The sequence below is a fragment of the Dermochelys coriacea genome, chromosome 13, assembly GCF_009764565.3.
Source record: "Dermochelys coriacea isolate rDerCor1 chromosome 13, rDerCor1.pri.v4, whole genome shotgun sequence".
NCBI classification, from domain to species: Eukaryota; Metazoa; Chordata; order Testudines; family Dermochelyidae; genus Dermochelys; species Dermochelys coriacea.
In genome coordinates, this window is record NC_050080.1 from 16,173,296 (window position 1) to 16,200,678 (window position 27,383).

General features: G+C 39.3%; 1 protein-coding gene across 8 annotated transcripts in view; it reads left to right on the forward strand.

Moving 5' to 3' along the window:
• LOC119841564 (activity dependent neuroprotector homeobox) overlaps window positions 1-24,675 on the forward strand; it is a 43,724-nt gene extending 19,049 nt beyond the window's left edge. For all 8 annotated transcript variants that reach the window (XM_043495535.1, XM_038369075.2, XM_043495539.1 and 5 more), the window contains 3 exons: window positions 16,208-16,320; window positions 17,830-17,922; window positions 20,463-24,675. In XM_043495535.1, the coding sequence (XP_043351470.1) occupies window positions 16,208-16,320; window positions 17,830-17,922; window positions 20,463-23,603 (3,347 nt within the window). In that variant the 3' untranslated portion in view covers window positions 23,604-24,675. The remainder of the gene's footprint in view (window positions 1-16,207; window positions 16,321-17,829; window positions 17,923-20,462) is intronic.
• The last annotated feature ends 2,708 nt before the right edge of the window (window positions 24,676-27,383 follow it).

Sequence of the window (27,383 nt, forward strand, 5' to 3'; positions counted from 1 at the left end):
TGCTCCAGGCTGGGATCAAGGGGTTTGGAGAGTGGAAGGGTGATCAGGGTTGGGGTGTGGAGAGAGGCTTGGGGTGCAGACTCTGAGCAGCACTTACCTCAAGCGGCTCCCGGAAGCAGTGGCATGTCCCTTCTCCGGCCCCTGCACGTGGAGTGGCCCCCGACGCTTGGTGCAGGGCCATGCAGCTGCTTCCGGGAGCTGTGTGGTGCGGACCCCAACCCAGCGCCAAGCCACGTGGTGTGGCTCCTGACCTGGCACCCTGGCTGGAGCGCCGGAGCGGGCAAGCCCCAGATCCCGCTCCCCATTGGGAGCTTGCGGGCCGTCTTAAAACGGCTTTCAGGCCGTAGGTTGCCCACCCGTGAGCTAAGGAGTTAAAGGGCTTGAATTTTTTTGAGTTGTAGGGGTAGGGTAAGGAAAGTTGCTTGCTGTGACAACTGACTTGAAAAATACTTTAACTAATTGGCAATATTCTGCCCTAACACTACTTTTCTCTGACACCTTCCCAACCCCCACTCTGAAGGCTTTCCCTGCACAACAAATGCACAGCTCTGGGAGCCATCTGCCAGGAAAACTCAGTACCACTATGAATTAACAAATGTACTCAAGCTACATTTATTTTAATGCATTTGCTTTCCATTCTATTGCTTCCCTTTGCTCTCTTTTTATTTCTTTCTCATTCTTCCTTCCTAATTTTGGTTTCTGATGCTAGAATAGCACTTCCTTGTTATCTTCCTTTTCTTTATTAACTCTTTTCCAGTCAGTCTAGTCTGTGCTCCATTGGCAGCTGTGTAGTGAAATTTAGAATTATGGTGCACAGAAATCACAAAGGGATTGAGACAGCCAAAGAGAGCTGTACAAGAAAGGAGTGAAAACTTATCTGTGATTTTGACTTTACAGCTTGCTTGCTTGCTTATTTATTTTATTACATGTTTGGTTCCGACTGGGCAAATACTTCAGTGTCCATTTTAAAAAACATCGGAGTATCTAACACTTTGGTATTTCAAAATTTGAGATTTTTAAATAGAAGTAAAATATTCTTAGATTCAATTTTTGAATAGTGCTTTAAAGGACTTTTTGTTTGGAAAAGTGCACTTTCGCAAAGTAGCTCCTTGCAAATTAAGTTCTGGATGTGCAGATAACTTGCTGGAATGTCTAGGTTCATACATGTAGAAGCTTATCTGGCAATTCCAAATATGCTGGTAATAGTAGTCTTCCAAGTGGCATAAACTGACCTCTTATTAATAAGGAGATGGTAAAATTTTGGATTAGTAATACTTTGATGAAGTGATAAAGTTTCACCATGAGGAAAAGCTTGGGTTATCTTGGTTCCTTTGTGCAGGAATGGTTTCTTGTAAAATTATCCCTTTGTGATTGTTTATAGGTCTTACCACAACATTTCTGAAAAGATTGTGGAATTATGGACACTAATAATTTACTGTGTTTATTGATATAGAACAGTAGTCATATAAAATGTCTCATCCTTAAGGGCAATGAAACCCTGGATCATCAAACCACTAAGTTAATCTTCTGAATAACTTTCAAAAATGTCAGTCTCTCATGCTTCTGTTTTTAGGTACATCTGACTGGGTGAAGTTCTCAGGTCAGAGGAAAATATTGTCCTCTTTTAAAAAGTGACAAAATTTGCTCAGTGTCAGAAGTGTAGTATTGTTCTTTGAATAGTCACTTTTCAACCTCAAGGGGCAATTTTTCTTATGAAATAGAGAAACTCTGTTTAGTTTGATTATATTCAGAGTCTATAAAATGACTGTACAGGAGTAACAGAGATGATGGACTCAGAGATTCTTCTTTGTAAAAGGCCTGGTTATTATAGACTAGCTGGAAAGTGGGGCTTTTCTCATTCTGGAGTAGAAACTAGTTCATTCTGGGATTAAATTAAGAGGGAAGCTTCTTAGCAAGAGGGTATGTGGTGAAGCATCCTCTTTCTTCTTCTCCTTTGTGTGAGAAAGACAAGCACCTGTGGCAACTTGGAGTAAATTTGCTGGACACATGCATTCCTGTGGGTTCTTACCTTTCTGGTTGTGAATATTGGTTATTTTTAGAGCCTCATGACACTTACTTACATAGATAGATATAAAGTGTCAGGGTGTAATATATGTATATATAAACGAAAGTGTTATGAGGCTCTAAAAATAGCCTCTCTCTCTCAGAATTTTGGGGGGAAATTTGTTACTTTGTTTTGTTCACGGTGGGGTGCCACCAGTGTGGGGAGGAGACAGTGCTGACACCCAAGGGGGTTGGGAGGCCCCAGGGTCTGTTGCACAGTGAACCTGACCCATACTCACTCCACAGCAACAGCAGTTCTTTGGGGCTGGTCCCTGCTCTAAGTGTTGCAGCCTGACGCATGCATTGCAGCTGTGCTCAGGTTTGGCCCAGCTGTCCCTCTGTCACCAGGTTGCAATGCCAATCACTTAAATTTTGTCTGACAACCCCTTGTCATGACAGAGAGGCAGGCAGCTGGACCAAACCTGAGTACTGCTGTGACCTGTGCACCACGTTGCCACACCTTGAGTGGGGAGCCGGACAAAGCCCCGGGGGACAGAAGCATCAGGAGCTACTGCTGATGGATGAGTTTTTTTCATTTTTAGTTTTGTATGTTTTGTTCTGAATTTGTGGAAAATGGGGCTCTAGGTGTGAAGCAAGGGACTCTTACTTTCCAAGGAAAACCATTAGCGTTTTCTAATACTAAGTAAAACATTGCCTTTTCAGTTCTTGTCTATACTGAGTGTTAACACATAGTGTTGGTTAACATTTTCTAATACATAGTGGTTTTTCCTAGTAGTCTTGCAAAAACCCTCTATTTTTCCATTGCTTTGAAGTGATTGTCTGGGTTGCTACTGTCACATGGTACCTGGTTTGCTAAGGGAATTGGATTACATGGCTACCTTAGTTTGGAGATGTGAAATTCACAGTTTTATACCAGGTTTCAGAGTAGCAGCCATGTTAGTCTGTATTCGCAAAAAGAAAAGGAGTACTTGTGGCACCTTAGAGACTAACAAATTTATTTGAGCATAAGCTTTCGTGAGCTACATGAAAGTGAGCTGTATAATAACAAATAAATTTGTTAGTCAGTTTTATACCATACAGTGAAGGTGATTATTCTTGTTAAAGGCTAACATATGGTTTAAAAGTTGCCAGGCAAAGAAAAGTAAATTAACTTAATAGAGGAGGCTTTGCAATCTGCAACAGTTTAGATCGTTTTAAAATGGCCACTACATGTCTGCAGCTGCCTCTTCATCTGGAATTTAAAGAGCCAGGAAGAGGAGCTGAAGGTCACTTGGGGTCTGTTTGCAGAAGAGTGAGTAGATCTAAATACTTGAATACTTAAATGAGGAATTTGAGCTGCCAGTATCATGAAGAGTATAGGACTGGTTTAAAATTCCTCTTACGAGTAAATTCAGTTTGCCTACTAAGAGCTCTTTTTTATCTTTTTTGCTCTTGTCATGTGTCTGTAGAAAGTGGAGTAACTTTGTGGTCTTCTGCATCTAGGGTATTCATACTGTTAATTCCTCTGGCAATGAAGCAAAACTCTTCCACAATTTTTATAATTCTGTTTTTGTTCAAAACCCTTTGAAGGCAGTGGAAAGGCTCCCATTGAGGACAACAGGCTTTGTATTAGCCCCAATATCAGTTGACCTTATTACAACCATTAGCTAAGTACTCAGGAGTTTGGGTGCCACCTTCAAAAGGAGAAGTAACTAATTTATAGCTAAACAATTCACCCCGTGTCACAGGCTGGCCCAGTTCCCCTTGCTGGACAGACACCAGATTGTTGTGAATAGACTGAGCCACTGGATCACATGTGCTTCTAAGCCCCCAGAATCGCTATTCTTAGCTCTAGGTCTCTTATGGGACACTTCCAGGTTCAGACCCTGTCTCTGCCACCCTTCCTTGGGACGTGGGTTCCCCAGCCCAGCTGCTATAAATTCCAAAACCAGCAACTCCAGTTGCTTATACATGCTCTCTGAGTTCCATTTCATTGTAGGCATGCTCAGCTTCTTGATTAACTCCTTCAGAGACAATGTGTCAGGTAAGCAAGGAATACAGGCTTATCAAAGGAATTTATTAGCCATAATCGCTCTTAGAGTACTAGAGAGTTAGTGATTGTTGCAAAATCCTAACTAGCCCTGAGATACTCCTTCCCCTCCCCCCGCAATAAAAATATGATGTAACCCTTTCTGAGTCCAGTCAGGTCTGCCTAGCCTGAAAGACTGATCATTCTGCATCCTCTTCTCTCTCCGGCCTGGTCTTCCAGCATGTTGTGGTGAATGACCCTCTTGCTCAGGGAGAGCCCCCTCACTGCAGTAGCCACTGCCCTTTTTTGCCTGTGTGCTCCAGCTGGGAAATTCCAGCCTTCCTCCAGGGTATGTCTACCCTTAAACTGCTACAGAAGCACAGTTGCAGCATTCCAGCCGCACTGCTGTAGCGCTTCAATATAGATACTACCTACACCGAACGGAGGGGTTTTGCTGTCTGTATAGGCAGTTCACCTCCCCGAGAGGTGGTAGTTAGGTCGACAAAAGAATTATTCCATAAGCTGTAGACACTGTAGGTTAGATCAGCATAGCTACATCTTAGTGTTGTGGATTTTTCACACCCCTAAGAGAAAGAGCTATGTTGATGTTAGTTCCCAGTGTAGACCAGCCCTCAGTCAGGCTTCAGTGTAGAGAGTCCATTGTCATATATGGCAGGTTTCAGGGTAACAGCCGTGTTAGTCTGTATTCGCAAAAAGAAAAGGAGTACTTGTGGCACCTTAAAGACTAGCAAATTTATTTTAGCATAGGAGTCCATCCAATGAAGTGAGCTGTAGCTCATGAAAGCTTATGCACAAATAAATTTGATAGTCTCTAAGGTGCCACAAGAATTCACTGTCATATAGTTTTCAACTACTAGTTCAAAACCATCAAAGTTGATGGCCCTAGATTGCCCTGTGATGGCTTGTCAGCCAATTGTCCCTAATACAAAATGGATGTTCTAATCCAAAATGGAGGGTACATTATTAAATGAAGGTTGGAATAGAAAATGGAGTTCACAGTTTGGTGGACACATCCAATTCTGTCACAGCCTGTTGTTTGACCATGAAAGAGTAACTTGAAAGTTATACTAGCAAAACGGTATAGTAGACCTGTGACTGGTGTATAGAGTTGCCAGCCTTCCAGGATTGGCCTGGAGTCTCCCAGAATCAGCTTCGATCTCCCAGTGACTGTTGAAAGCAATTCGGGAGATTTTAATAGGAGATTTTAAGAAATTGACATTGTCATGTTGGAAAAAAATAATCTCCCGGAATAGCTTCAGTCAAAGTTGGCAACCCTACGTGTTTATGAAATACAATCCAGATCAATATGTGTTTGTCACCAAACCACTTAGTTTCATTAATATTCAGGATTTTGTAGAGATAGGGTTGTCAGGATCTTTTTGGGGGTAATACAGGTTTTACGAAGAGATATAAATAAAGGTACTGCCAGAAGGAAAGTAAAATCGTACTTCTGTTTAAGCATCCATTTTTTTTTCTTTTTCCAGTCTGGAGTGTTATCCACATTTAAAGTCTGTGCAGTTTAGTGTAACTTGGTTCCTTCAAGGAAAACTTAGTGGAACTGGAATTCATCAGCATGGATTTCTTAATGTGCTTGTCTGTGGGACAGAAATCTAGAACAGGCAGAGAAAAAAGAAATGGAGGAGCTGGCACAAATTGCAAGTTAAATCATGAATATAAACTTAAATAGGTTGGCCTATGGGCAGATGTAACTGTTGTGGTTGATGACTAGGGATGATAGAAATGTTTAGGGAATCTTTCAGTAGAATTGTTTCAGCAGATTTTTACCGGCTCTCCTGCACCCCACACATTTTATGTGTGCACATAAGGGGTACATGGTATTTCAATGCAAAGAGGATCACTGAATTAAATATTTACTTACCACATTGTAAATTATTGTGCATGTATAACTAGGATCAGTGTGAAAATATGCAGGAGACTGGCAAAATCTATTCTGTATCCTGCTTGCCACTAAAACAGGGTAAAATGAAGAAGCAGTGTGGTCCATCAGATGTGGACTAGAGGTTCTGTTCTCAGCTGTTCTGTGACCTTGGGTGAATCACTTCACCACTCTCTACTTAATTTCCCCATCTTAAAAATGGGAGGAGTAATGTTACTTATCTTTGAAAATCACTTAGAGTTCAACAGATGAGGAGTTCTCTATACAAGCATATTTTAATATATTATTATTATTTATTATTAATCAGATAAATAGTTTTCCTTCTTAATCAGTAGGGATTGGCAATCCAATGAATGTGTAAAGTCTGGGCTACTTGTATCCCGTCAACTCTCCTCCTTATTTGTCTCCTCGGTCCTGCTCCGCCTTTGCTGAAAAGGGAGACAGCAAAGGCAATCTCTCATTTTTTGGCTTTTCAGTGCAGTTTTTTAATGTTCTTTTTTCCTCCAGTTCTTCTAACTTCTAAAATAAGCGGGGAGGAGGGGGGTGTTGCCCAAGTGCAACAGCTGCTGTGGCACAATATGAGCCTTCATTGTGGGTATCTTCTGCTCTTACTGGGATAACGGCCCAGAATGTCAAGATACAGTGCTGACTTCTGTTGGCAGATAAAAGTACCAGGCTGCTTCCCCATTACCAGTCTATGCAGCCTATAGTAGAGCTTCCTGGTAAAAGTGTCATTAGATCTAGGCTCTACAAGGGCAGTAGAGGACAGTTTCCACCACCCACATGCCAGGTGCAGACAATTTCCAAGACCTTTTCTTTCCAGGAGCTTTAGGTTGGGCAAGGAGTATCCAGGTTCTGGAATAATTTCATGCTTAAACAGCTATTTGGTAAGATTCATGCTGAATCCTCACCATTTAGAACCTTCTCACTCAAAGCTGCGCAAGAAGAGCATGGAGTAATGTAGTGATGTAGTCACTGAAGCTGCTTAAGTACATTTTCTCCACCATCATGGGCCTTAACAGTATGAGGTTCCTTGTGGCTCTCAACTAATGTTGGTGATTCAGTGCTCACAAGTTACGCCAACATACAGCCACCACTGTAATTAAATCGCTGTTGCATGTCCACACCATTATGCGCCTTGTGTTGGTGGAGCGCATCCACAATAGCAGCTCTTGCATCGACCCAGAGAACAGTGTACTGTGGGTAGCTATCCCACTGTGCAACTGGCTGCAGGGTGCTTTGGGAAGGGTTTGCAGTGCCTCATGGGGGCAGGTACAGCATCATGTGATGGTTTCTCAATCCCATCATTCCATGGGTACTAGATGGCCAGCGGCTTTTCAACTGAAGTGGGAGTGAGTGGGGGGGAGGGTGCGTTTGTTGGGGTTGGAGGTATGTGTATGTGAGAGATACTGGGGGAGGGGAGTGGGGAGACAGGGACGGGGGACAGTGAGTGTGTTGACACACTGTCTCTTTAAGTTCAAACACCAACTTGGAGCAACCAATCGTCTGGCAGAAGCTGGTGCACAGACAAATGGTGTCCCCGTCTCCCCCAGCTCAGGGTAGACCGGTACAGCAGCAGGGGGAGTTGGACACTCTGCCTTCCTCTTTGGCTCTGAACAGCACAACACAAGTCTCTCCCCCATCCCACCCCCAAGCAACAGCCTGCCTGTCGCTGCAGTCCTAGTGCCGGGGAGAGCAGGATTCTGCATTAATGTTTTGATTCCATGATTCCCTCTAAGTTCTCCCACAGTCTCCTCTCCCCACTGACCAAGGAGATCCACCCCCTCCCCTGTAGTCCAGGCAGGAGTGTATTTGCTGCTGGGAATTGGCATGCTCAGCTGGGCAGTAGCTGTGTGAGTTCTCTATGCTGATCAGTTTCAGAACTTCGTGGGGCTTTGAAAGGGGAGGGTTGCATGCCCATATAGCTTGATGCAGGGCAGTGGAGTTCAAAACCGTGAGCAGGGAGGTCACAGCGGGCATTGTGGGATACCTCCTGAAAGCCAGTTACTATGATGAAACAAACATGTCTACAATGATGCTTTGTCGATCTAACTTTGCCGCAAAAAGCTCTATACCTCTCGTCAAGGTGGTTTTATTTTGTTGGCAAAACAGGACAGTTTTGTCAGCGGGAGAAGCATTGTACTGTGTACACCTTCATTGTTTTGTCGACAAAAGCTGCCTTTCGCTGTCAAAACTTTGTAGTGTAGACAAGGCCTTCGTGTCCTTTCATTTAGACCAGAGCCAGGAGATTTTTCAAACTAAGTGAAATGCAGTGGCTTTCCATTTTTAAGGAGGAATTTTTTTTAAGGATCAGGTGGATTCAGCTTTCTAAGGCAATTCGCTGAGCAAAGCAGGCTTTCTGGCAGAAGAGTTTCTACATCCTTTTCCAAGAGGGGAGCCTTTTCCTGACAAATATGACTATTACAAATTTTGGTTTTTCAGGTACTAGAGGTGGACTTCTCTGTTTTGGGCACATTTGGTCTTCCTTGTAAAAGGAAGTCAGTTCAGATCTGAGAGACCTGATGATTTCTGTATTCTTGGAGATGAGTGGTAGAATTCTGAGAACAGGTTTTTTTTATATCCATTGGATTTCACTAGTAACCTTGACAGAAAGAGGGTTCAAGTGGTATGAAGATCTCTTAATTGTTCCTCCCACCCATAACTAGTACCAGTTTTCTTTACTTCGTGCTCTTGGAGCAGGATATACTTTCTGTTAATTGGCATTTGCAGACTAATTTAGTATAGCTGATCTCCTTAGAAATGAAGCAGTTAACAATGCTTGGCATTCAAATGATTGTAATTAAGCTGCAAAATAAATGCCCTATTAACAAATAAAACTTTCTCCTTTTTGACGTTTGTCTCGCTGCCTGACAGCAGACTCTACAGCAGTTGTTTTACGTTGTGAAAAAAAATTCTTTGCAGTCAGGACTAGATGCTAATTAAATGAAATCTTAGATTCTAGAGAATATAACAAAATTTGCAGAAAATTTAATGCCCTCAAGTGTCTGCTGTCCTTACAGATGTAACTCAGATACTCATTGATTTTGATAGAATCACGGGATAAAGTTACTACTAAGATTTCATCTGTCTGGATTCAAAATTCGTTGTCAGTTTTGGTCAGTCAAATCCTATCCATGTCCTACCTACTATATGTTACTTGGTTTAGTCTTTGGTGTGTATGATGCATACTGTGCAGATATCTAACTGTATGAAGAAGCTGCTGCTGTAAAGTCACCATATCTAGTGACTCTGTCAAGAACAGTATTGCTTTATTTCCATTGGATTCTTTTTATGGGAAAAAGTTGTTGGAGCCATGTGTAATTTCTTGATCAAATTCGCAGACTGCTTTTTCATCATTTTTTGCCTTAATGAGTTCAGTTAATGAGAACTCAGGGTACAGAGAGAGAGCAATTTCTTCAGTTTAAGCAAAGGATAACTTTGCTTTGCAAATATACATGCATTATAAGAACAATAACCTGTTTTCACTGTTGTATGAAATAGTATTGTAAGTCTGGTCTTCATTTTTTTTATTGCAGAATATTAGTATTGCAAATCATGTTTTCTGACTTCTTTGGCAGAGTGTGGGAGGAAAAGGGACTTTGGACTTTGTAGAACCCATTTTTTTTTTTTTAGTGCTTTCCTGTTCTGAAGGTACAGCTTCTCGTCTCTCTCCCATCCAATTTGAACTCCTCAAAAATGTTAGCGGTGATCTCTCTAGCCATATTTAATTTTTGAAAAATAAATGAAATGCCTCCTTGCATTCCAGCTAATGGTATTTCCTTAGAATCACAAATCTAAGGTCCATTATGAGCCAGGTTATGTAAAAAGACTTTGCCTATAGGTGTTTCCTAGCAACGCTACCAAGAGAATGCACTGCAAATCAGTTTCCATTTCTTTTTAGGAATGTTAGGGTCACTTAATTCACTCAACCAAAGACTAAAAATAAGGGGGGAAATGAAGGTAATTGAGACATGACCCTACTAACCATTGGCTTTAGTCAACCAACTACTTAATCTAGTTAAGTGGTTTTCAACCTGTAGTCTGTGGACCTCTGGGAGTCCGCAGACTATGTCTAAGATTTCCAAAGGGGTCTGCAAATGAAAAAAGATTGAAAACCACTTTTCTAATTGAAATTCTTGCGTAACAGCTTATTTTTTCCACTTAGAAAAATTGCCATCAGTCTTTGTCGTCTTTGAAAACAATTACAGTAGAACTTTGCTAATTCTCACACTTTACGGTTCTTAAATGAGTGTCACTTCATTTCTTGGCCCTATTGGTATAAATTACAAGTCTACAATTTGAATAGCTCTTGGAAAATATTTATTTTTTAATATAACTGGCTCAAAGCTGAGCCATATTAGGAATTTTGCTTCGATGATCATATAAAAAATATAGTTATTGTCACATTACATATCTTAAACACTAGGAGTTTTACTTACGATTTTACTTCTGTTTCATCTGTGGAAGTAATTACATGTAATGCTACTTTTAATATTAAATATATTGCATGAGTTCTCAAATATATATACTATTACTATGTTTCATTCACAGAGCTCTACCTAGAGAGCAAATACCCATTTCCACTATGAAACATTACTTACCATTCTTTTTATGGGTTTATATCTTGGCCTAAGTTGCATAATCTTACAGCACCCAAAAACATGCTAAGCATTTCACAATATAAATAAGAGGACACAGTCTCTGACCAGAAAAGTTTTAAAACTGGGACACAACGTTACAAAAAGAGGGCAACCTGTACGTTGGAGGGTGGGTGGGGGGGCGGCAGAGATGGGAGACTATCAAAATATTATGTGGCTATTCAGAAAAGCCTAATGCACAGCATAATGTTTCAAGATACTCTTGTATTTTTAAAAATAGCTGAACGTTGTGGTTACCTTTCTTGTGTACGTCTTTGTAGAAGTGGGTCTTAAGGAGGGATCTGAAAGAGGAAAGGGCCTTGTGGACCAACTTGGAATTTACTTTAACAAGTAATAAATGAATCAAGGGTTTGAATGCAGACTTCCGTACAGTAACTAGTTTGAATCAGTCTTGTAAAATAGTAATGAAAATTTACCAGCCGAGGCACAAAATTATTTTCCTCACCTTTACCATGATTAAAAATTTTTTTTCCAAAATGGTGAATAGGATTCATTAAGGCTGACTTCAGTTATTTGAGCAATTAATTTTTGAATGGTCAGACTCCCTCTTAGTAACAGATACACTCCACTGAAAAAGATTTGTTACTTTAAATTAAAGTAAATTCATTGCTCATGAAAGATGCTGGATTCACAACAGTGGGCAAGTAAAATCCCTTGTTCAGAACAGGTACAGTACAGGCAATAGTTCAGGATTCTCTCCTGGGCTCTCACTCTCCTCGCCCCCTTCCCCCGGAGTGTCACAGCACTGTAGTGAAGGACTAGGAAACATGGTCCACTCAGTCCTTGGCTTCTAATCAAAGATGCCAGTAGCAATGCAGTTATTTTGGTCTGCATCTTGTTCTATGAGGAATGGACTAGGATAATCTAACTGGGTAATTATAATGGGACAGGTTTTGATTTTAATGGGAGGCAATATTGCCTAGTTATTATAGGTTAGTTAGGGTACCTGTCTTCCATTCCCAACTTGGTAACTAAATTGTTGAAACCATCACTTAACCTCTTGGTCTCTGTTTTCCTCAGTTGTAAAATAGATATACTTTAGGATGCTGTCACTAATGTTCGTAAAGTGTTTTGAGATCTTAAAATTAAAGTGCTATGTAAGGGTGAAGTTTGTGTTGTTTTTTAAAAATAAATGTACTTTCTGAAAAGTAGCTGTGCATACATAAGTACTTTAGTGAAATTGTTTTAGTACTTTAGTCTAAATTTAAATCTTCTAAAGCTGCATCAATAATCTTAACTTGTATAGCATTCAGTTGATCCACTTGAATTTACATAGTATCTTTGTCAAGTCATGATGTTTGTGGTAGTATTATTACTAGGGTTTTCTTTAAATGTGTTAGAGGAAATTAAATACAGAAGTCTATTGAAATATCTTTGAATTTCCTTGTTTGTGGTTTGAAAATAGACCATTACTATTAAGTTTTCATTCTGTCCTTGTCATTCCATTGTTGCTAATACTGTTTACAAGTGGGGTAACTCTGTTATCCCTGAAACATTTTAAACACAGTAGAAATATTTATAGACAGGCAAACATCTTTACACTAAAAGAAAATGAGGACTTGTGGCACCTTAGAGACTAACAAATTTATTTGAGCATAAGCTTTCGTGAGCTACAGCTCACTTCATCGGATGCATTCAGTGGAAAATACAGTGGGGAGATTTATATACACACACAGAGAACATGAAACAATGGGTGTTACCATACACACTGTAAGGAGAGTGATCAGGTAAGGTGAGCTATTACCAGCAGGAGAGTGGGGGGGGGGGGAAGGACCTTTTGTAGTGATGATCAAGGTGGGCCATTTCCAGCAGTTGACAAGAACGTCTGAGGAATAGCGGGGGGGTGGGAATAAACATGGGGAAATAATTTTACTTTGTGTAATGACCCATCCACTCCGTCTTTATTCAAGCCTAAGTTAATTGTATCTAGTTTGCAAATTAATTCCAATTCAGCATTCTCTAGTTGAAGTGTATTTTGAAGTTTTTTTGTTGAAGAATTGCCACTTTTAGGTCTGTAATCAAGTGACCAAAGAGATTGAAGTGTTCTCCGACTGGTTTTTGAACGTTATAATTCTTGACGTCCGATTTGTGTCCATTTATTCTTTTACGTAGAGACTGTCCAGTTTGACCAATGTACATGGCAAAGGGGCATTGCTGGCACATGATGGCATATATCACATAGTTAGATGTGCAGGTGAACGAGCCTCTGATAGTGTGATGTGATTAAGCCCTATGATGGTGTCCCCTGAATAGCTATGTGGACACAGTTGTCAACAGGCTTTGTTGCAAGGATAGGTTCCTCAGACATTCTTGTCAACTGCTGGACATGGCCCACCTTGATTATCACTACAAAAGGTTCCCCCCCTCCCCCCTGGCTGGTAATAGCTCACCTTACTTGATCACTCTGCTTGCAGTATGTATGGCAACGTCCATTGTTTCATGTTCACTGTTTATATAAATCTCCCCACTGTATTTTCCACTGAATGCATCCGATGAAGTGAGCTGTAGCTCACGAAAGCTTATGCTCAAATAAATTTGTTAGTCTCTAAGGTGCCACAAGTCCTCATTTTCTTTTTGCGAATACAGACTAACATGACTGCTACTCTGAAACCTATCTTTACACTAAATGTCCTTGCTTTTTTACCTTTTAATATAGGGGTATTTATATTAGTTTAGCCATGGTTTGACACTTTTGAAAATTTTACCATAGAGTTTTCTGCAAATTGGGTCTGGTTCCCACATAATCTGTAAATTGTATTAATAGGAAACTTGCATAGTGTGACAATCCACAGCTTTTTCTTGGGAGCCATTTTTAATTAAGAATCAGGCAGTTATTGGCTAGCAGCACTTGCTGCCCGTAATGTTTGCAGCTTGTGAAATTGATTTCAGTGACCTGCACTAGCACTTATATATTTGGAAACCTTGTCTATTCTAGGTTTATTTTCTGAAAAACTTCCCACCGTTGCTAATGCCAAATACAGCTCCACCAGCAATGTTGTTAACAGTGGTAGCTCTAGTGTAGGCAAGATGTTAGAGGCTGTCTGGACTTGGATTTAACAGCTGGTGCACCAGTGTAAATACCAGGACATTTTTCTGAAAAAAGGCCAGTATGTAGACAGTCAAAAAAAGCAAACTTTGAAAGGAGTGTGTGGTGAGGATTTGGGGGGAAGAGGGTTGTCAGATACCTAACTATAGTTCTGTAATCACAGTCCACGCACATTTGTAGTTTACGAAAATGTCATTGTCAGTCTTGTTATAACTTAATAGAAATTGGTACTGATCTTATGATAGAATTAAGAGGACCTATTTTTTTAAATAGTATATTTGTAGATGTCTTATTAATAAGGTTGCGATTTAGTAACGGAATCCATAACTTCGAAAGATCTCCGTGACCTCAGCCAGTGCTGGTGGGGAGCTGCAGGGTCCCCGCCACCTGTGGAGGCAGGGAGCTGCTGGGTACCCTGGCAGCTCCTGGCCTCTGTGGGTGGCAGTGGGGAGCCCCGCAGCTTCTCGATGCTGCTCCCTGCCACCCCCTCTTTCTCCCCCCGGGGCAGTAGGGGGGGAATCCCCACTGCTCCCCTGTGGGCGGCAATGGGAACCCCTAAAATTTGGAGCCGCCAGCTGAGGGGGACCCTGGAGCTCCCAGCCTTCCTTCCTGCATGCCCCCAGCTGCCCAGGCTACCCATTTTGTCACTTTTATTTTTAGTAAATGTCAGGGACAGGTCATGGGCTTTTGTGAATTTTTTACTAAAAATATACATGACAAAAAACTTAGCCTTACTTATTAATCATCTCAAATTCCAGAGATGACAGTTAAGTAAAGATGAGCAAGAGTTAAAACTATATCTACAGATGTATCAAAAGCCAAGTGACATGGTTAAAAACGACACTGCTTTTTTTTTTAGTGGAGCTGGGATAGATTTTGGCCCTATGATGGGATTATTAGTTTACAAGAGCAGAATTGTGTATCATTCAAACAAAATAAGATTTTATTCAATTGTTTTCCACTTAATCACATAGCGTATCTAGATAATAGCTACCAACAGTGAAACCTGCTAGCCCCTTAAAGTATTCCAGTCACAACAAACATTACTGTTACAGTTCACTGAAACAAGCTCTTCGCCTCTGGTAATTCCTTGGTGCTTAAAAAAAAAAATTAATTTTCTTTTCTTCTCTTCTCTTCTCTTCTCTTCTCTTCTCTTCTCTTCTCTTCTCTTCTTAGAGAAGGGTGGGGGTACACTTCCTTTAATCTCTAGTACCCAGAAAAGGTATCTATAATGTCTGAAGAAAAGAGACATTTTTCAGATTTCTACCACCTGTACCACTACCATCCTCCAGTGCAAATGCCCCATTGTTGTACTTCAGGATATGACTTAATGGTTGTGCAATCCATTGCTGTTACAGTGATAGCAACAGCACATAAACGGAGGATTCGGTATCCACAAACGGGCTGGGGCTGTGGATCTAACTGTTGCCTTGTAGGTTGGATGAGATCTTAATTCTGGTTGTTAGGGAATTCAGGAATCTCTATACCTTCAAAAGTACCAAATTTAGCCTTTCCTTTACAGTTGAATTGAAAATTAGTTCATAAATTTTTCCAGTCAGTAACAGACAATGGAATTAGAATTAATTTACAAATAGTTTCTCCCTTATTTACCTGTGACAACCTCAGTGTAGGGTGCTCTGTTTCCCCCTTAGTGTTTGGTTGCCTCAAGCTACATTACTCTAGGTGATTGGTGACCTCAGCAATTGCTGAAAGAGAAACATAGAACCCTGAAATGGACTCTGTATAAGTAAAGTCTTCAGTGCACATTTTAATGGTAAACAGGTCTGTTGACTACAGTCTTTACTGATATCTTTAATTGCTTGTCAACCACTCAAATCAAATCAAACTCCAGATATATGGAAAATGGAGTAGCACTGAACCCAATGTGCTCAATATTCTGCACCAGAAACTTCTCTGTGAGAAAAGAGGTTCTTTCCCTGACTCCCATCACAATGTGGTGGTAATGTGATAGGGTTATTTTTAAAATTTTAAGTCTATCTAAGAGCGCAGTGTGGGCTACCCAAAATCTTGAGTGAAGTGTCATTGAACATGTAATCAGTTCACTTTCCTGCTGTTGGATATATAGCTAAGAAAACTGCTATAGGTTGATTTAAAAGAAGTCTCTCAAAAAAACCAAAATTCTTTGGAGCCCTGATTTCTCAACTTCCAGATGAGCTACTATCCATATGCACAAAAGAGTGGACTGAATTTGTAAGAGCTTTGACACAGTAGGTAAATTTTACACTAAATGGAAATATTTTTTAAAGTTGTCCCCAGGTGCTGCTTGATTAGACTTTTTTCTTTTCAGCAGTCATTTCATCAACTCTTCTGTTCACTTTAAAGTTTGACAACATCTAGTTTTCACAGTCCACCTCATTTTAAGAACAAACCAGAAAGAAAATGTATTAGTTTTTCTTAAGAAAGGTGACAGCTCTTTATGTTCCGTGGTGTGGGTGAAGTAAGAATATATTACTGAGAATTAAAAATGCAGCTCTTCATGAGACAAACCATATTTTGACTTCTTTTCCCCTTATGACTTTCTTTTTCAATAGAAACTATGTTCCAACTTCCTGTCAACAACCTTGGCAGTTTAAGAAAAGCCCGGAAAACTGTGAAAAAAATACTTAGTGATATTGGTTTGGAATACTGTAAAGAACATATAGAAGTAAGTATGACATCTGACTTAGCTTTCTGGTTTGAATTGAGGCACTTGGATTCAATTTTCTGCTGAAGTGATATTTCTTGTAGAGATTTCATAAAAACATTGTATTAGCTACCACCACATCAGATTTTTTGGGGGGTCCCTATACGTTTCTGATAGACCTTTAAGGACCTTCAGTTTTACCCCTTCACTTTACCTCGGGTTGTGACCTCCAGATGAGAATGAGTTGTGTGGGGTTCTGTTACAGAATTACTGCCATCTAGAAGTAACCATTTAAGAATGGCTTTAGGAGTTGTTGCTGAAGCAAGTTACACACTTTTAAGCCTTGTCTAAACTGGGATTTAAAGGTGTAGTGTTAGCTAATGTGTGTAGGCTTTAACTGTCTGGTTTGGCATGTGTTGAAGGCAGCGGGCTATGTCTATGCTAGACTTTTAAAATGTTGTAGCAGGTGCTAGCTGTTGTAGTAAAATTACACCTTTAAATCCTAGTCTAGACAAGGCCTTAGAGCCTGCTGTCCTAGGGGCCAAGAGATGAACTGAGATTTTAACAGGTATTTCAGTGCAGAACAATAGGTTACCATGTTAAGGACTGCTTTCATTAATGGCTTAAGTTGATATTTAAGACCTATTCTGCTATTAATCTTACTGACAAACTTTAAGATATTGCTTATCAAAAACCTATTTTCCTGAAATGAATACCCTGTATGATCACCTTTCTACTCATCTGCTCTATGGCTCTTCAGCACCCTATAGATAGTAGCCTTCTGCATTTTGTTCTAGTTTTAAACTAGCTCATCTTCTTCATGTTGTTGTTCCAGATAAAATGAGTGTTCATCCCTTTTTGTTTGGGGTCATTTACTTTGAATAAGTGTGGGTTGAATAATGGGCTTCAGGGTAAAATTTTCAAAAGAGTTTGAATCCAAATTTCAAAAGTGATTTAGGCCTGAGTGCCATTGGCTTTCAGTCACTCTTTGGGATTCAGAGTACCTTAGGTGCTTTCAAAACTGGGACTTAAGGTGCTTTTAAGAACTTCACCTAAGTCCCTATGCCAAAATTTTTAAAAATAGAAGCTGTTGTCCATCTTTAAACACACATCCGATTTTAAAAAATACTCAACATTGATCTCAGTGGGAACTGTCAGGTGCTGAACACTTTTGAAAATCTTGAAAGTCAGACTTGGGCTGACTTCAGGATTTTATTTTTGAAAATCTTGGCCCTCGGTTATTTAGTGTCTTTGATCCTGTACTTTTCAGAATTGCTTATTTGGAACCACTAATTCCTTGGGAACCCACCTTTTTTGGTCAATGGAAACTTTAGTTGAAATAAATGTACAAGATGCATTTTTACAATTCTCCTGAGGGGAAATTTTCCCTTGGGTTAATGATCTCTTGTACTACTTGTGGGTAGTTCTTGGTGGAAACAGGGCTGTGTGGGTGTCTTCATGAGTAATCAATGGGGAGCAATCAGTTTTTGTTTTTGATGTTTCTCTATCTTCCCATCCACCCTTTTCCAGGATTTTAAGCAGTTTGAACCTAATGACTTTTATTTGAAAAACACTACGTGGGAAGATGTAGGATTGTGGGATCCATCGCTTACAAAAAATCAGGTTAGTAATGGTTCCACAGAATCTCACCTCAGATCCTGAAGGCAGTAACTTTCAAATGGTGTTTTGCACAATTATACCAATTTCTTTTGTAGTATTTTACCAGTTTTAATGGTGGTTTTTATAATCTACTTAAAGGATTATTAGAAGGGTGCTTTTGATGTACAAGTAATAATCCTAGTCTTGATTGGGTTAAACAGATGCTGAGGGCCAGTTATTTGAATGAGAAACTTCACTGTTGAGAAATTTTAAGCGCCTGTTCTATTCTTGCACCTGAAGTGCCAAACTTTAGTTTAAGAAGAAGAAGAAAAAAAAAGTTGCCATCCTTGTTTTCCAGCTCAGCACAAACTCACCATCCCTCTAGTTAAAAGTATAACTATTTGTTCAGACTGTTTCTACACGATTTGCTTCACCTCTCCCTAATTCAGTTCCACCATCTGTTTTCACGAAGAATTCAGAAAACTATTAAGTAGAATAAATCCAACTGCTGCTTTCTCCACTGTCATAGCTTTCAGCTGTCGGCTACATCTCTGAGGACTTGGTGATAACCCATCTGTGTCAAAGCCTGTTCAGTTTAGGCACACAGTTAAATACAGCAGAATGGAGTGGCAGTGTTGTTGGAAATCTTATTTATTCTTTTCTAGATATTTCTGAATTGACTGTGAAGCTAAGGAGGTTTGAATTGAGCTAGGAGAAATGGAGGAAAAGAATGTAAATGTGATGGTGACTTCTGTCTTCTTCCACTGACTAAACAAATTTAACAGAAGCCCTTCACTTTGGTTCTATGATAGCCTCTACTTTTAGTATAATATTTAATAAAATAAGCAGTGAAACAATGACAGGTGAACATTTCACTTGCGAAATCAGGTGGTATAAGTATCAGGTATTGCTCACCTCTGGAAACAGGATGCTTATATTTGATGGATCACTGGTCTGGTATTTGTAAAACCAAATTTCCTTTATTGCTATGCGCTTGATGTGCATCAGTATGTTCTTCCTGCTTCTAATAAATTCAACAAAAAGATTTGTCACATCAAAGCAGACAACTCTTAATTCTGTGGCCTGTTTCTAGCAATGGCCAATATCTGAGGCTTCAGAAGGTGGCCAGAAATACACAAAGCTCACTACTCGTACGGAGCGGGAGAGTAATTCATTCCTTAACTTCAGGGGATGCACTTGCACCTTGAAGATTCACTTGCATAGCTTCACTTGTATAGCTATGAATGTTGTTCATAGTTACCTCAATTTGTCATGTTTTATATTTAATGTTAAATTATTTTGAAATGCCAGGCTGACTTCAAAGATAGACATGAAAATCACGTACAGTTTAATTTCAGTTTGAAGTGTAACAGTTGACACTGCATCAGCAACCTTTCAAAGCTGCTACAATTTAGGGGGAGTAAGGGGTCTATGAAAAGTACTATGAAAGAGATAGGTGGTATTATATAAAAGAGTAGAATTTTTCAAAGGCCTTTTTTTATTTTCTTTTTCTTTCTGATCCATGGTGAGTTTTGAAAAATTTACAACTTAGCTTTGGTCAGTAGAAAAAGTTGGTTGCTTGTAGCTCTACTTCTAAAGTATTGCTGATAGGATGATTATATTATCTAAATTAAACATTACAGTTAAATAATGCCTTTTGGGATCTGATTTATGTTTCATGAAGATTATTCCTTGTGCTTCATTCCAAATTCGCAAAATAACTTCTGTATCATAGTTTGCATGTTCATCCCCCACCGCCTATGTACATTGTTTAAATCAACATTAATCAGGGCACAATTAAATCTGTCTGGAAGCAACAGGACTGATGAGCTAAACTACTCAGTTCTGCTCCATTCTCAAAAGTGAGTAAGATACTATAATACAAAAAGAGGCACTAGGCTTGTGTGACCATAACATTGGAAGTGGTAGTTAAAAATACTTATTTCAAAATACTGCACTAATTTAGAAAGCTTTTAAGGACAGTATTAAAAGAAAATTGTTAATCGTTGCTAATGACTGAATTAAAGCACATTGAAATGTCTAAAAATATCATTTTGTGAAATACTTTGATCTGAAGTGACCTTTTTTGGCCTGAAAGCCTCATTCTGTGAGCTTGCCAACTAATAGTACATTATAGTTTTAACAGCCAAGCTCACATCTTCTGGCAAAAGATGTTGGTAAAGTCTCTGTTCCATGCAGCCTGACAGACAGCATTGTTTCCATTCCCTTACTAAGAAAGAGTGGTATCCCTTACTAAGAAAGAGTGGTATCTTTATGAATTAACCATAAACATGACACACTGGGCTATGCTTTCAAAGTGACCTCTAAATTGGCACTTTTCATTTTACATGTGCAGTCTGGTAATTCAACTTCTAATTACCTGGTTTATAGGACAAAAAATGTGAATGCCAAATTAATGGCAGAGTTGAAGCTGGTCTGATCCATTGTAATGGTCTCTGAGACGAGCTGAAATTCCACATTCTCCATGTTGCTTAGTGCAAAATGTCTTGTTAAAAAAAGTGTGTTTTTTGATATCTAGTTTTTGTTTTGTTCTTTGTTTTAAGGACTATCGGACAAAACCCTTTTGCTGCAGTGCATGTCCATTTTCGTCGAAGTTCTTTTCAGCCTATAAAAGTCACTTCCGGAATGTTCATAGTGAAGACTTTGAAAATAGGATTCTTCTTAATTGTCCCTACTGTACTTTCAATGCGGACAAAAAGACTTTGGAAACGCACATTAAAATATTTCATGCTCCAAATGCCAATACACCGAGTGGAGGCATCAGCACTTTTAAAGATAAAAACAAACATGATAGCCTTAAACCTAAGCAGGCTGACAGTGTAGAACAAGCTGTTTATTATTGTAAGAAGTGCACTTACCGAGATCCTCTATATGAAATAGTTAGAAAGCACATTTACAGGGAACATTTTCAGCATGTTGCTGCACCTTATGTAGCAAAGGCAGGTGAAAAGTCACTCAACGGTGCAGTTCCCTTAAGTTCCAGTACCCGAGAGGAGGGTAGTATTCACTGCAAACGATGCCTTTTTATGCCGAAGTCGTATGAAGCTTTAGTACAGCATGTTATTGAAGACCATGAACGTATAGGATATCAGGTTACAGCAATGATAGGGCACACTAATGTAGTGGTTCCAAGATCCAAACCTTTGATGCTAATAGCTCCAAAACCACAGGATAAAAAGCCTATGGGACTTCCTCAAAGGATGGGTCCCCTTTCCCCTGGGAATGTCCGATCTCTTCCATCACAGCAGATGATGAATCGACTCACTATACCAAAGCCTACATTAAATTCTGCAGGAGTGAATATGATGTCAAATGTTCACCTACAACAGAACAATTATGGAGTCAAATCAGTACCACCAAGTTATGTTGGACAGCCGGGGGGAAGGCTAAACTTAAGTGGTAATGCACCAGTTTCTATTCCACAACAGTCTCAAACAATGAAACAGTTTTCACCTAGTGGAAATGGAAGGCCTTATACCCTTGGAGGGGAGCAGAGATCTCAGACTCCAGCAAGGTACTCTCTTCAGTCTGCCAATTCATCTTCTCTTTCATCAGCCCAGTTGAAACAAACATCATTATCTCAGTCTCAGGCAGCATCAAGAGCATTAGGTCAGTCTGGCTCAAAGCCTCCTGTGGCTGCTACAGGTCCTTCTGCTGTCAATACTTCATCGACACAAAAATGGAAAATTTGTACAATCTGTAATGAGCTGTTTCCTGAAAATGTGTACAGTGTTCACTTTGAAAAGGAGCACAAGGCTGAAAAGGTGCCTGCAGTAGCTAACTATATAATGAAAATACACAATTTCACTAGCAAATGTTTATACTGTAATCGCTATTTACCCACTGATACATTGCTTAATCATATGTTAATCCATGGACTGTCTTGTCCATACTGCCGTTCAACTTTCAATGATGTTGAAAAGATGGCTGCTCATATGCGAATGGTTCATGTTGATGAAGAAATGGGACCTAAAACTGATTCCACTTTAACCTTTGATTTGACATTGCAGCAGGGTAGTCACACTAATATACATCTACTTGTAACCACCTATAATCTGAGAGATGCCCCTGCTGAATCTGTAGCTTATCATGCTCAGAATACTCCTCCTGTTCCTCCAAAACCACAGCCGAAAATCCAGGAGAAGGCAGATATACCTGTGAAAAGTTCTCCTCAAGCAGCAGTCCCCTACAAAAAAGATGTGGGTAAAACACTCTGCCCTCTCTGCTTTTCAATCCTAAAAGGACCTATATCTGATGCACTTGCACATCACTTAAGGGAGAGGCATCAAGTAATTCAAACAGTTCATCCGGTTGAGAAAAAGCTAACATATAAATGCATTCATTGTCTTGGTGTATATACCAGTAATATGACTGCCTCAACTATAACGCTACACCTTGTTCATTGCAGAGGGGTTGGGAAGACCCAAAACGGCCAAGACAAAGCTAATGCGCCATCTCGACTAAATCAGTCTCCAGCTGTAGCACCTGTGAAACGTACTTATGAACACATGGAATTCTCTCTGATGAAGAAAAGAAAAATGGATGATGATGACTCACCATCTGCCTTTGAAGAGAAACCTGAAGAACCTGTAGTTTTAGCTTTAGACCCTAAGGGTCATGAAGATGATTCTTATGAAGCCAGAAAAACATTTCTTACAAAATATTTCAATAAGCAACCGTATCCCAGTAGGAGAGAAATTGAAAAGTTGGCTGCCAGTTTATGGCTATGGAAATCAGATATTGCTTCACATTTTAGCAACAAAAGAAAGAAATGTGTTAGAGATTGTGAAAAGTACAAGCCTGGTGTGCTACTTGGTTTTAACATGAAAGAATTAAACAAAGTTAAACACGAAATGGATTTTGATGCTGAATGGCTGTTTGAAAATCATGATGAAAAGAATTCCAGAGTCAATGCTAGTAAAACTGTTGATAAAAAAATAAACCTAGAAAAAGATGAGGAAAGTTCTTCAGACAGTTACGAAAACATAGAAGAGGACTCTAATGAAAGCAGTAGTCCATTTGGTCAACCAATTTCAGATGTTGGTCGTAAAACCTCTATTGATAGCATAATAGAGAATACAGAAGACAGCATATCCAAGGAGACTGCTGATGAAAATCCCTTACAGTCTCCAGAGAAATCAGACCAAAAACAGGAGGAAGGCTCAAAATATGAAGAGATTCACTCTGCCAAGGAACCAGTTAAACTGGTAGGTGATGCCTCAGATAGTGAAGGTGATCAAGAAGATCAAGATGATGTTGCTGAATGGAAAGATGGAGCTTCGCAGTCTGAAAGTGGACCTGGCTCTCAGCAAGTTTCTGACTTTGAAGACAATACATCAGAGGTGAAACCAGAAGTTTGGACAGATGAATCATCCCAGAGTGAAGATGTTGGTAGTAGTAAACCAGCTGCAGAAATAAAAGGGGTTGCCTCTGAAAGTGATGAAGAGCAATCAAAATGGAAGAATAGTTCCTATGGAAAAGTAGAAGAGTTTTGGTCTAAGGACCAGTCACAATGGAAAAATGCATCAGAAATTGAGGAGAGTTTGTCAAATCAGCAGATGGAATGGCAGAATAGCACAATTGACAGCGAAGATGGAGATCAGTTTGACAGTGTGACTGATGGTGTAGCAGAACCAATGCATAGCAGCTTAACTGGTGTAGAGTTGAGCAGCCAGCAAGCATAAGCTGCTCAATTCAGAAGCATGGGTAAATATGCTTCAATCTACAACTGTCTAAATACTTTCATTTCAATATGACTGCTGAGCTTAATTCTAACTGGTACTGCCTTTTGAGTGCTAGGTCATCTGGCTAGTGGTTGATGTGGCCACTATTATTCCAGTGGTTATTCCTAAGTATGCTGTTGGCTAAATTTGCTTGAGAATACCTACTGTGATGAGCACAGTAACTTAATGTGAAAACAGATAAGCTGGTGGCTCCAGAATGCACACAAAGAAAAGCAGAGGTTTTCTTTATCTGCATTTTCAACATTTATTTCACTCTTCGATATGTTCAGTTGTATGTCTTTTTAAACATTACCCTTTTTCACATGGTAGTATAGGGCCAACATGAGCTACCAGTTCAATGTGTATAGTAGACTATGGGGAAATTGATTTTTTTTTCATGTATCATTCTGAATAGTTGAAATGTATATTTGTACAGTCTTTTAGACCTATTCAAGTGAAGCTTATGAAATTGTTATTGTGTACCCATCATAGATTTGTTTCTCTTTTTTAGTGTTGCCCTGCTGTGTAATAAATGCTGTATCTAGTTTACCTAGCAAAAGCTTGAAACTGCTATAGTATGAATTTTGACAAACTTAGTTTTTGCACATAACCTTGTACAATCTCAAAACTGAGGCCAGCAACATAAAAAATTATATCTGGACTCTATTGTATTATAGAATTTTCTTGTTCTGAATATCCTTGACATTACAACTGATGACAAATGTATTTCAGAGCCATTTTCTGAAATCTTTTAAGCTAAAAAAGAAAAAATCACATGCAAGAAACAAGTTTGCAGCTACTAATTTTGACACCTTTTAGATCTGTATAAAAGTGTATTGTGTTGAAGCAGCATACAGAAATAAAAATGCTGCATTTTGGATATTTAGTTTTATCTTTAGTTAACACCAACAAGGTGTTTGTATTCATTTATACCATCTAATATATGACACACTGTTGTAGTATGTATAATTTTGTGATCTTTATTTCCCTTTGTATTCTTCATTTAAGCATCTAAATAAATTGCTGTATTGTGCTTAATGTAAACATTTGCTTTATTACTAGTGCCATATCACTGTTTATTAAACTGTGCTTCATTACATTGACCCCTGTAGAAAGAAGCTCTGGGGATTTGCTATGGCAAGTTTGTGTGGTGCCGTTGTTTCAGATCTACTGATTGCTTATGGGAAAATTTAAAACATTTTTATTTAAGATCAACTTAACCAGTAAGTTAATAGCTTTTACCTTCCTCCTTTACTTATTACTAGGAACAGCAGCATATAAATAGACTTGCATTGCTTCACTAGTTCCATAAGCTTCAGGATCTAAAGGCACCACCATAGTCATGTTTTTTCATTTCTTGTTCTTGGTAATCAGTTAAGTTAAAGTTCAAGCATACTGGAAGAATCTTTTCTACCTAGAATCTTTCAAGCTTTTTTCTGAGGTATCGGGGATGTGTGTGTGCGTGTATATATAAAAAAAATGTTTTTTTTGGAAGTGTGGATAGTGAGGAAGGTACTGACTACTTAAAACACAGATTTTTCTGTCATATGGAATACTCCCTTGGAAAAATGCAACTGTTTAGTTTTTCAGAAACTGAATAAATCCCATATACAAATGGCACAGTTTAGTAGTTAATGTTAGTCATTTTGATTGGGGGGGGGGGTCAAACCAGTCTTCCAGTAGTATGGCAAGAACATACTGTAACAAAGATTTGCCTCTTGTCCTCAGAATTCATTCATGTAATCTTACCTTGAAAAATCCAGATTAGAGCAAGACTTTTGCATATCAGAGCAAATGAAAGCTTGATTTGCTGAAAGTATATATTCTAAAATATTGTGGTTTTGAATTTCTTGTACCTTTTCAGGGTTATGTGTTAACCCAGAAAGGGTATGATCAGGATATATTGGCAGACTTTACAACCAGTGATAGATAGCCCATGAAAGTTGGTTAGGATATGATAAGATGTTCCTAGGAAACAAAAGTCATCACTGCTTTACTAATAACTTAACCTATCTAGTTTTTCTGTGTGGAAGCTTTTCACAGTAGTGTTAACTAAAGGAAATATTTTTAAATCCCCATTATGAAATGGTTTTGAAGTTTGAAAGTATCTTAGGCAGAAACTTGAGTATATCTACATAATAAACAGGTAGGTCTAGAAAAGCACTGGTGTAACGAATGAGTGAGCCACGCAAGCCTACGCTGGAATTATTAATATGGTCTATGTATTTAAAATGTATTATACCCCTTCCCCAATTTTTGGTCACACTGATTTCTTAGGGGATGTCTACACTACAATAAAACACCTGTGGCTAACATTGGGTCAGCTGACCCAGTCTTGCAGAACTATACAATTACAGTGTAGATGGTTGGGCTGGAGTCTGGCTCTGCGACCTGGTGCCCAGGTGTCTGCACTGCAGTTTTGTAGCCCTGCAGCCCAAGCAACACAACCCTGAGTCAGCTGTATTTTTATTGCTGTGTAGACAGCCTCTTAGCTTTACAGAGTGAGCTTTCACATGGATGATGGGTTGATCAATAGAAGCGGAAGTGATGACTGTTTCAGAGCATAGACTTCTGATTGAACAATGGGTGGCACGGGTCTTCTCATTTTCTCTTTCCCTTCCAAGGTACCACTGTGCACAAGAGGCTGCAGTTAAGTCTGTTCCCACCAGCTCCAGCAGGAACAAACAGGCAGGATAGATATTTTTAAAGATGATTAGTGGACTGGATATTTTTGTTTATTTTTAAACAGGTTGACAGTACCTCTTTTGAGTTTCATATTCTCTTCAGTTGGTTTCAGACAGGTTCTGTGATACGTATCTTCTGAACGTATTCACCACACTTAGGGCTTGTCTAATCAGTAGGCAGTGATAGATCCAGCAGGGGTCAATTTATCGTGTCTCGTATAGCGATAAATTGACCACTGAGTGCTCTCCCGTTGACTATGGTACTCCACCAGAATGAGAAGGCAAGCAGAGTCGACGGGAGAGCGTCAGCTGTTGACTTACCTCAGTGAAGACAGCTCTGTAAGTAGGTCTAAGTATGTTGACTTCAGCTATGCTATTCATGTAGCTGAAGTTGCATGTCTTAGACTGACGCCGTGCGGTAGTGTAGACAAGCCCTGAGTGATGCAGTCACTTTAACTGATTCATCTTTAATGTGTGAGTCTAAGCTGATGTCCATTTAAATAAGAATGTATAGCTAGGAGGCTTGAAGATCTGAGGCAGCCTCCTCATCTGAGTTGCCATTTCTAGCCATCCAAGGGTGACTATAAATATGAAATATTTAGAATGGCTCTATTTGCAGCTCTGTAGTATAGCTAACTTTGTCATGATTAGATAAAACCTTTATTCAAAACTGTATGACTTGACTTATCAAAAGGTATAGTAATGATTTGTTAGCTTTAGCAGAGAGCAGGACATTATGATACTTACCTCTTAATGACTGTCATTCCAATGCTCTGTAAAAAAAAAATTGTATTTGTTTGGCCGGTCAGAGAGGAGGGGGAACCTAAAGACTACTCTTAAGACATTAGGAGACAGTTGAAGCTGATCTTAAGATTTTTGTTCTTTACAAGGTTTTACTCATCTTTGAGAAATCTAGAGGCAGGGGGAAATGGACCAATAAAATTAATATTAGAGAGCAGTGTTCAAAATGGACTTAAGTTAATTGTACTGGAGCTAGCAAACTATATTTAAAAAAATGTATAAAATATAAAAATATAAAATACAGTGTGGCAGAATG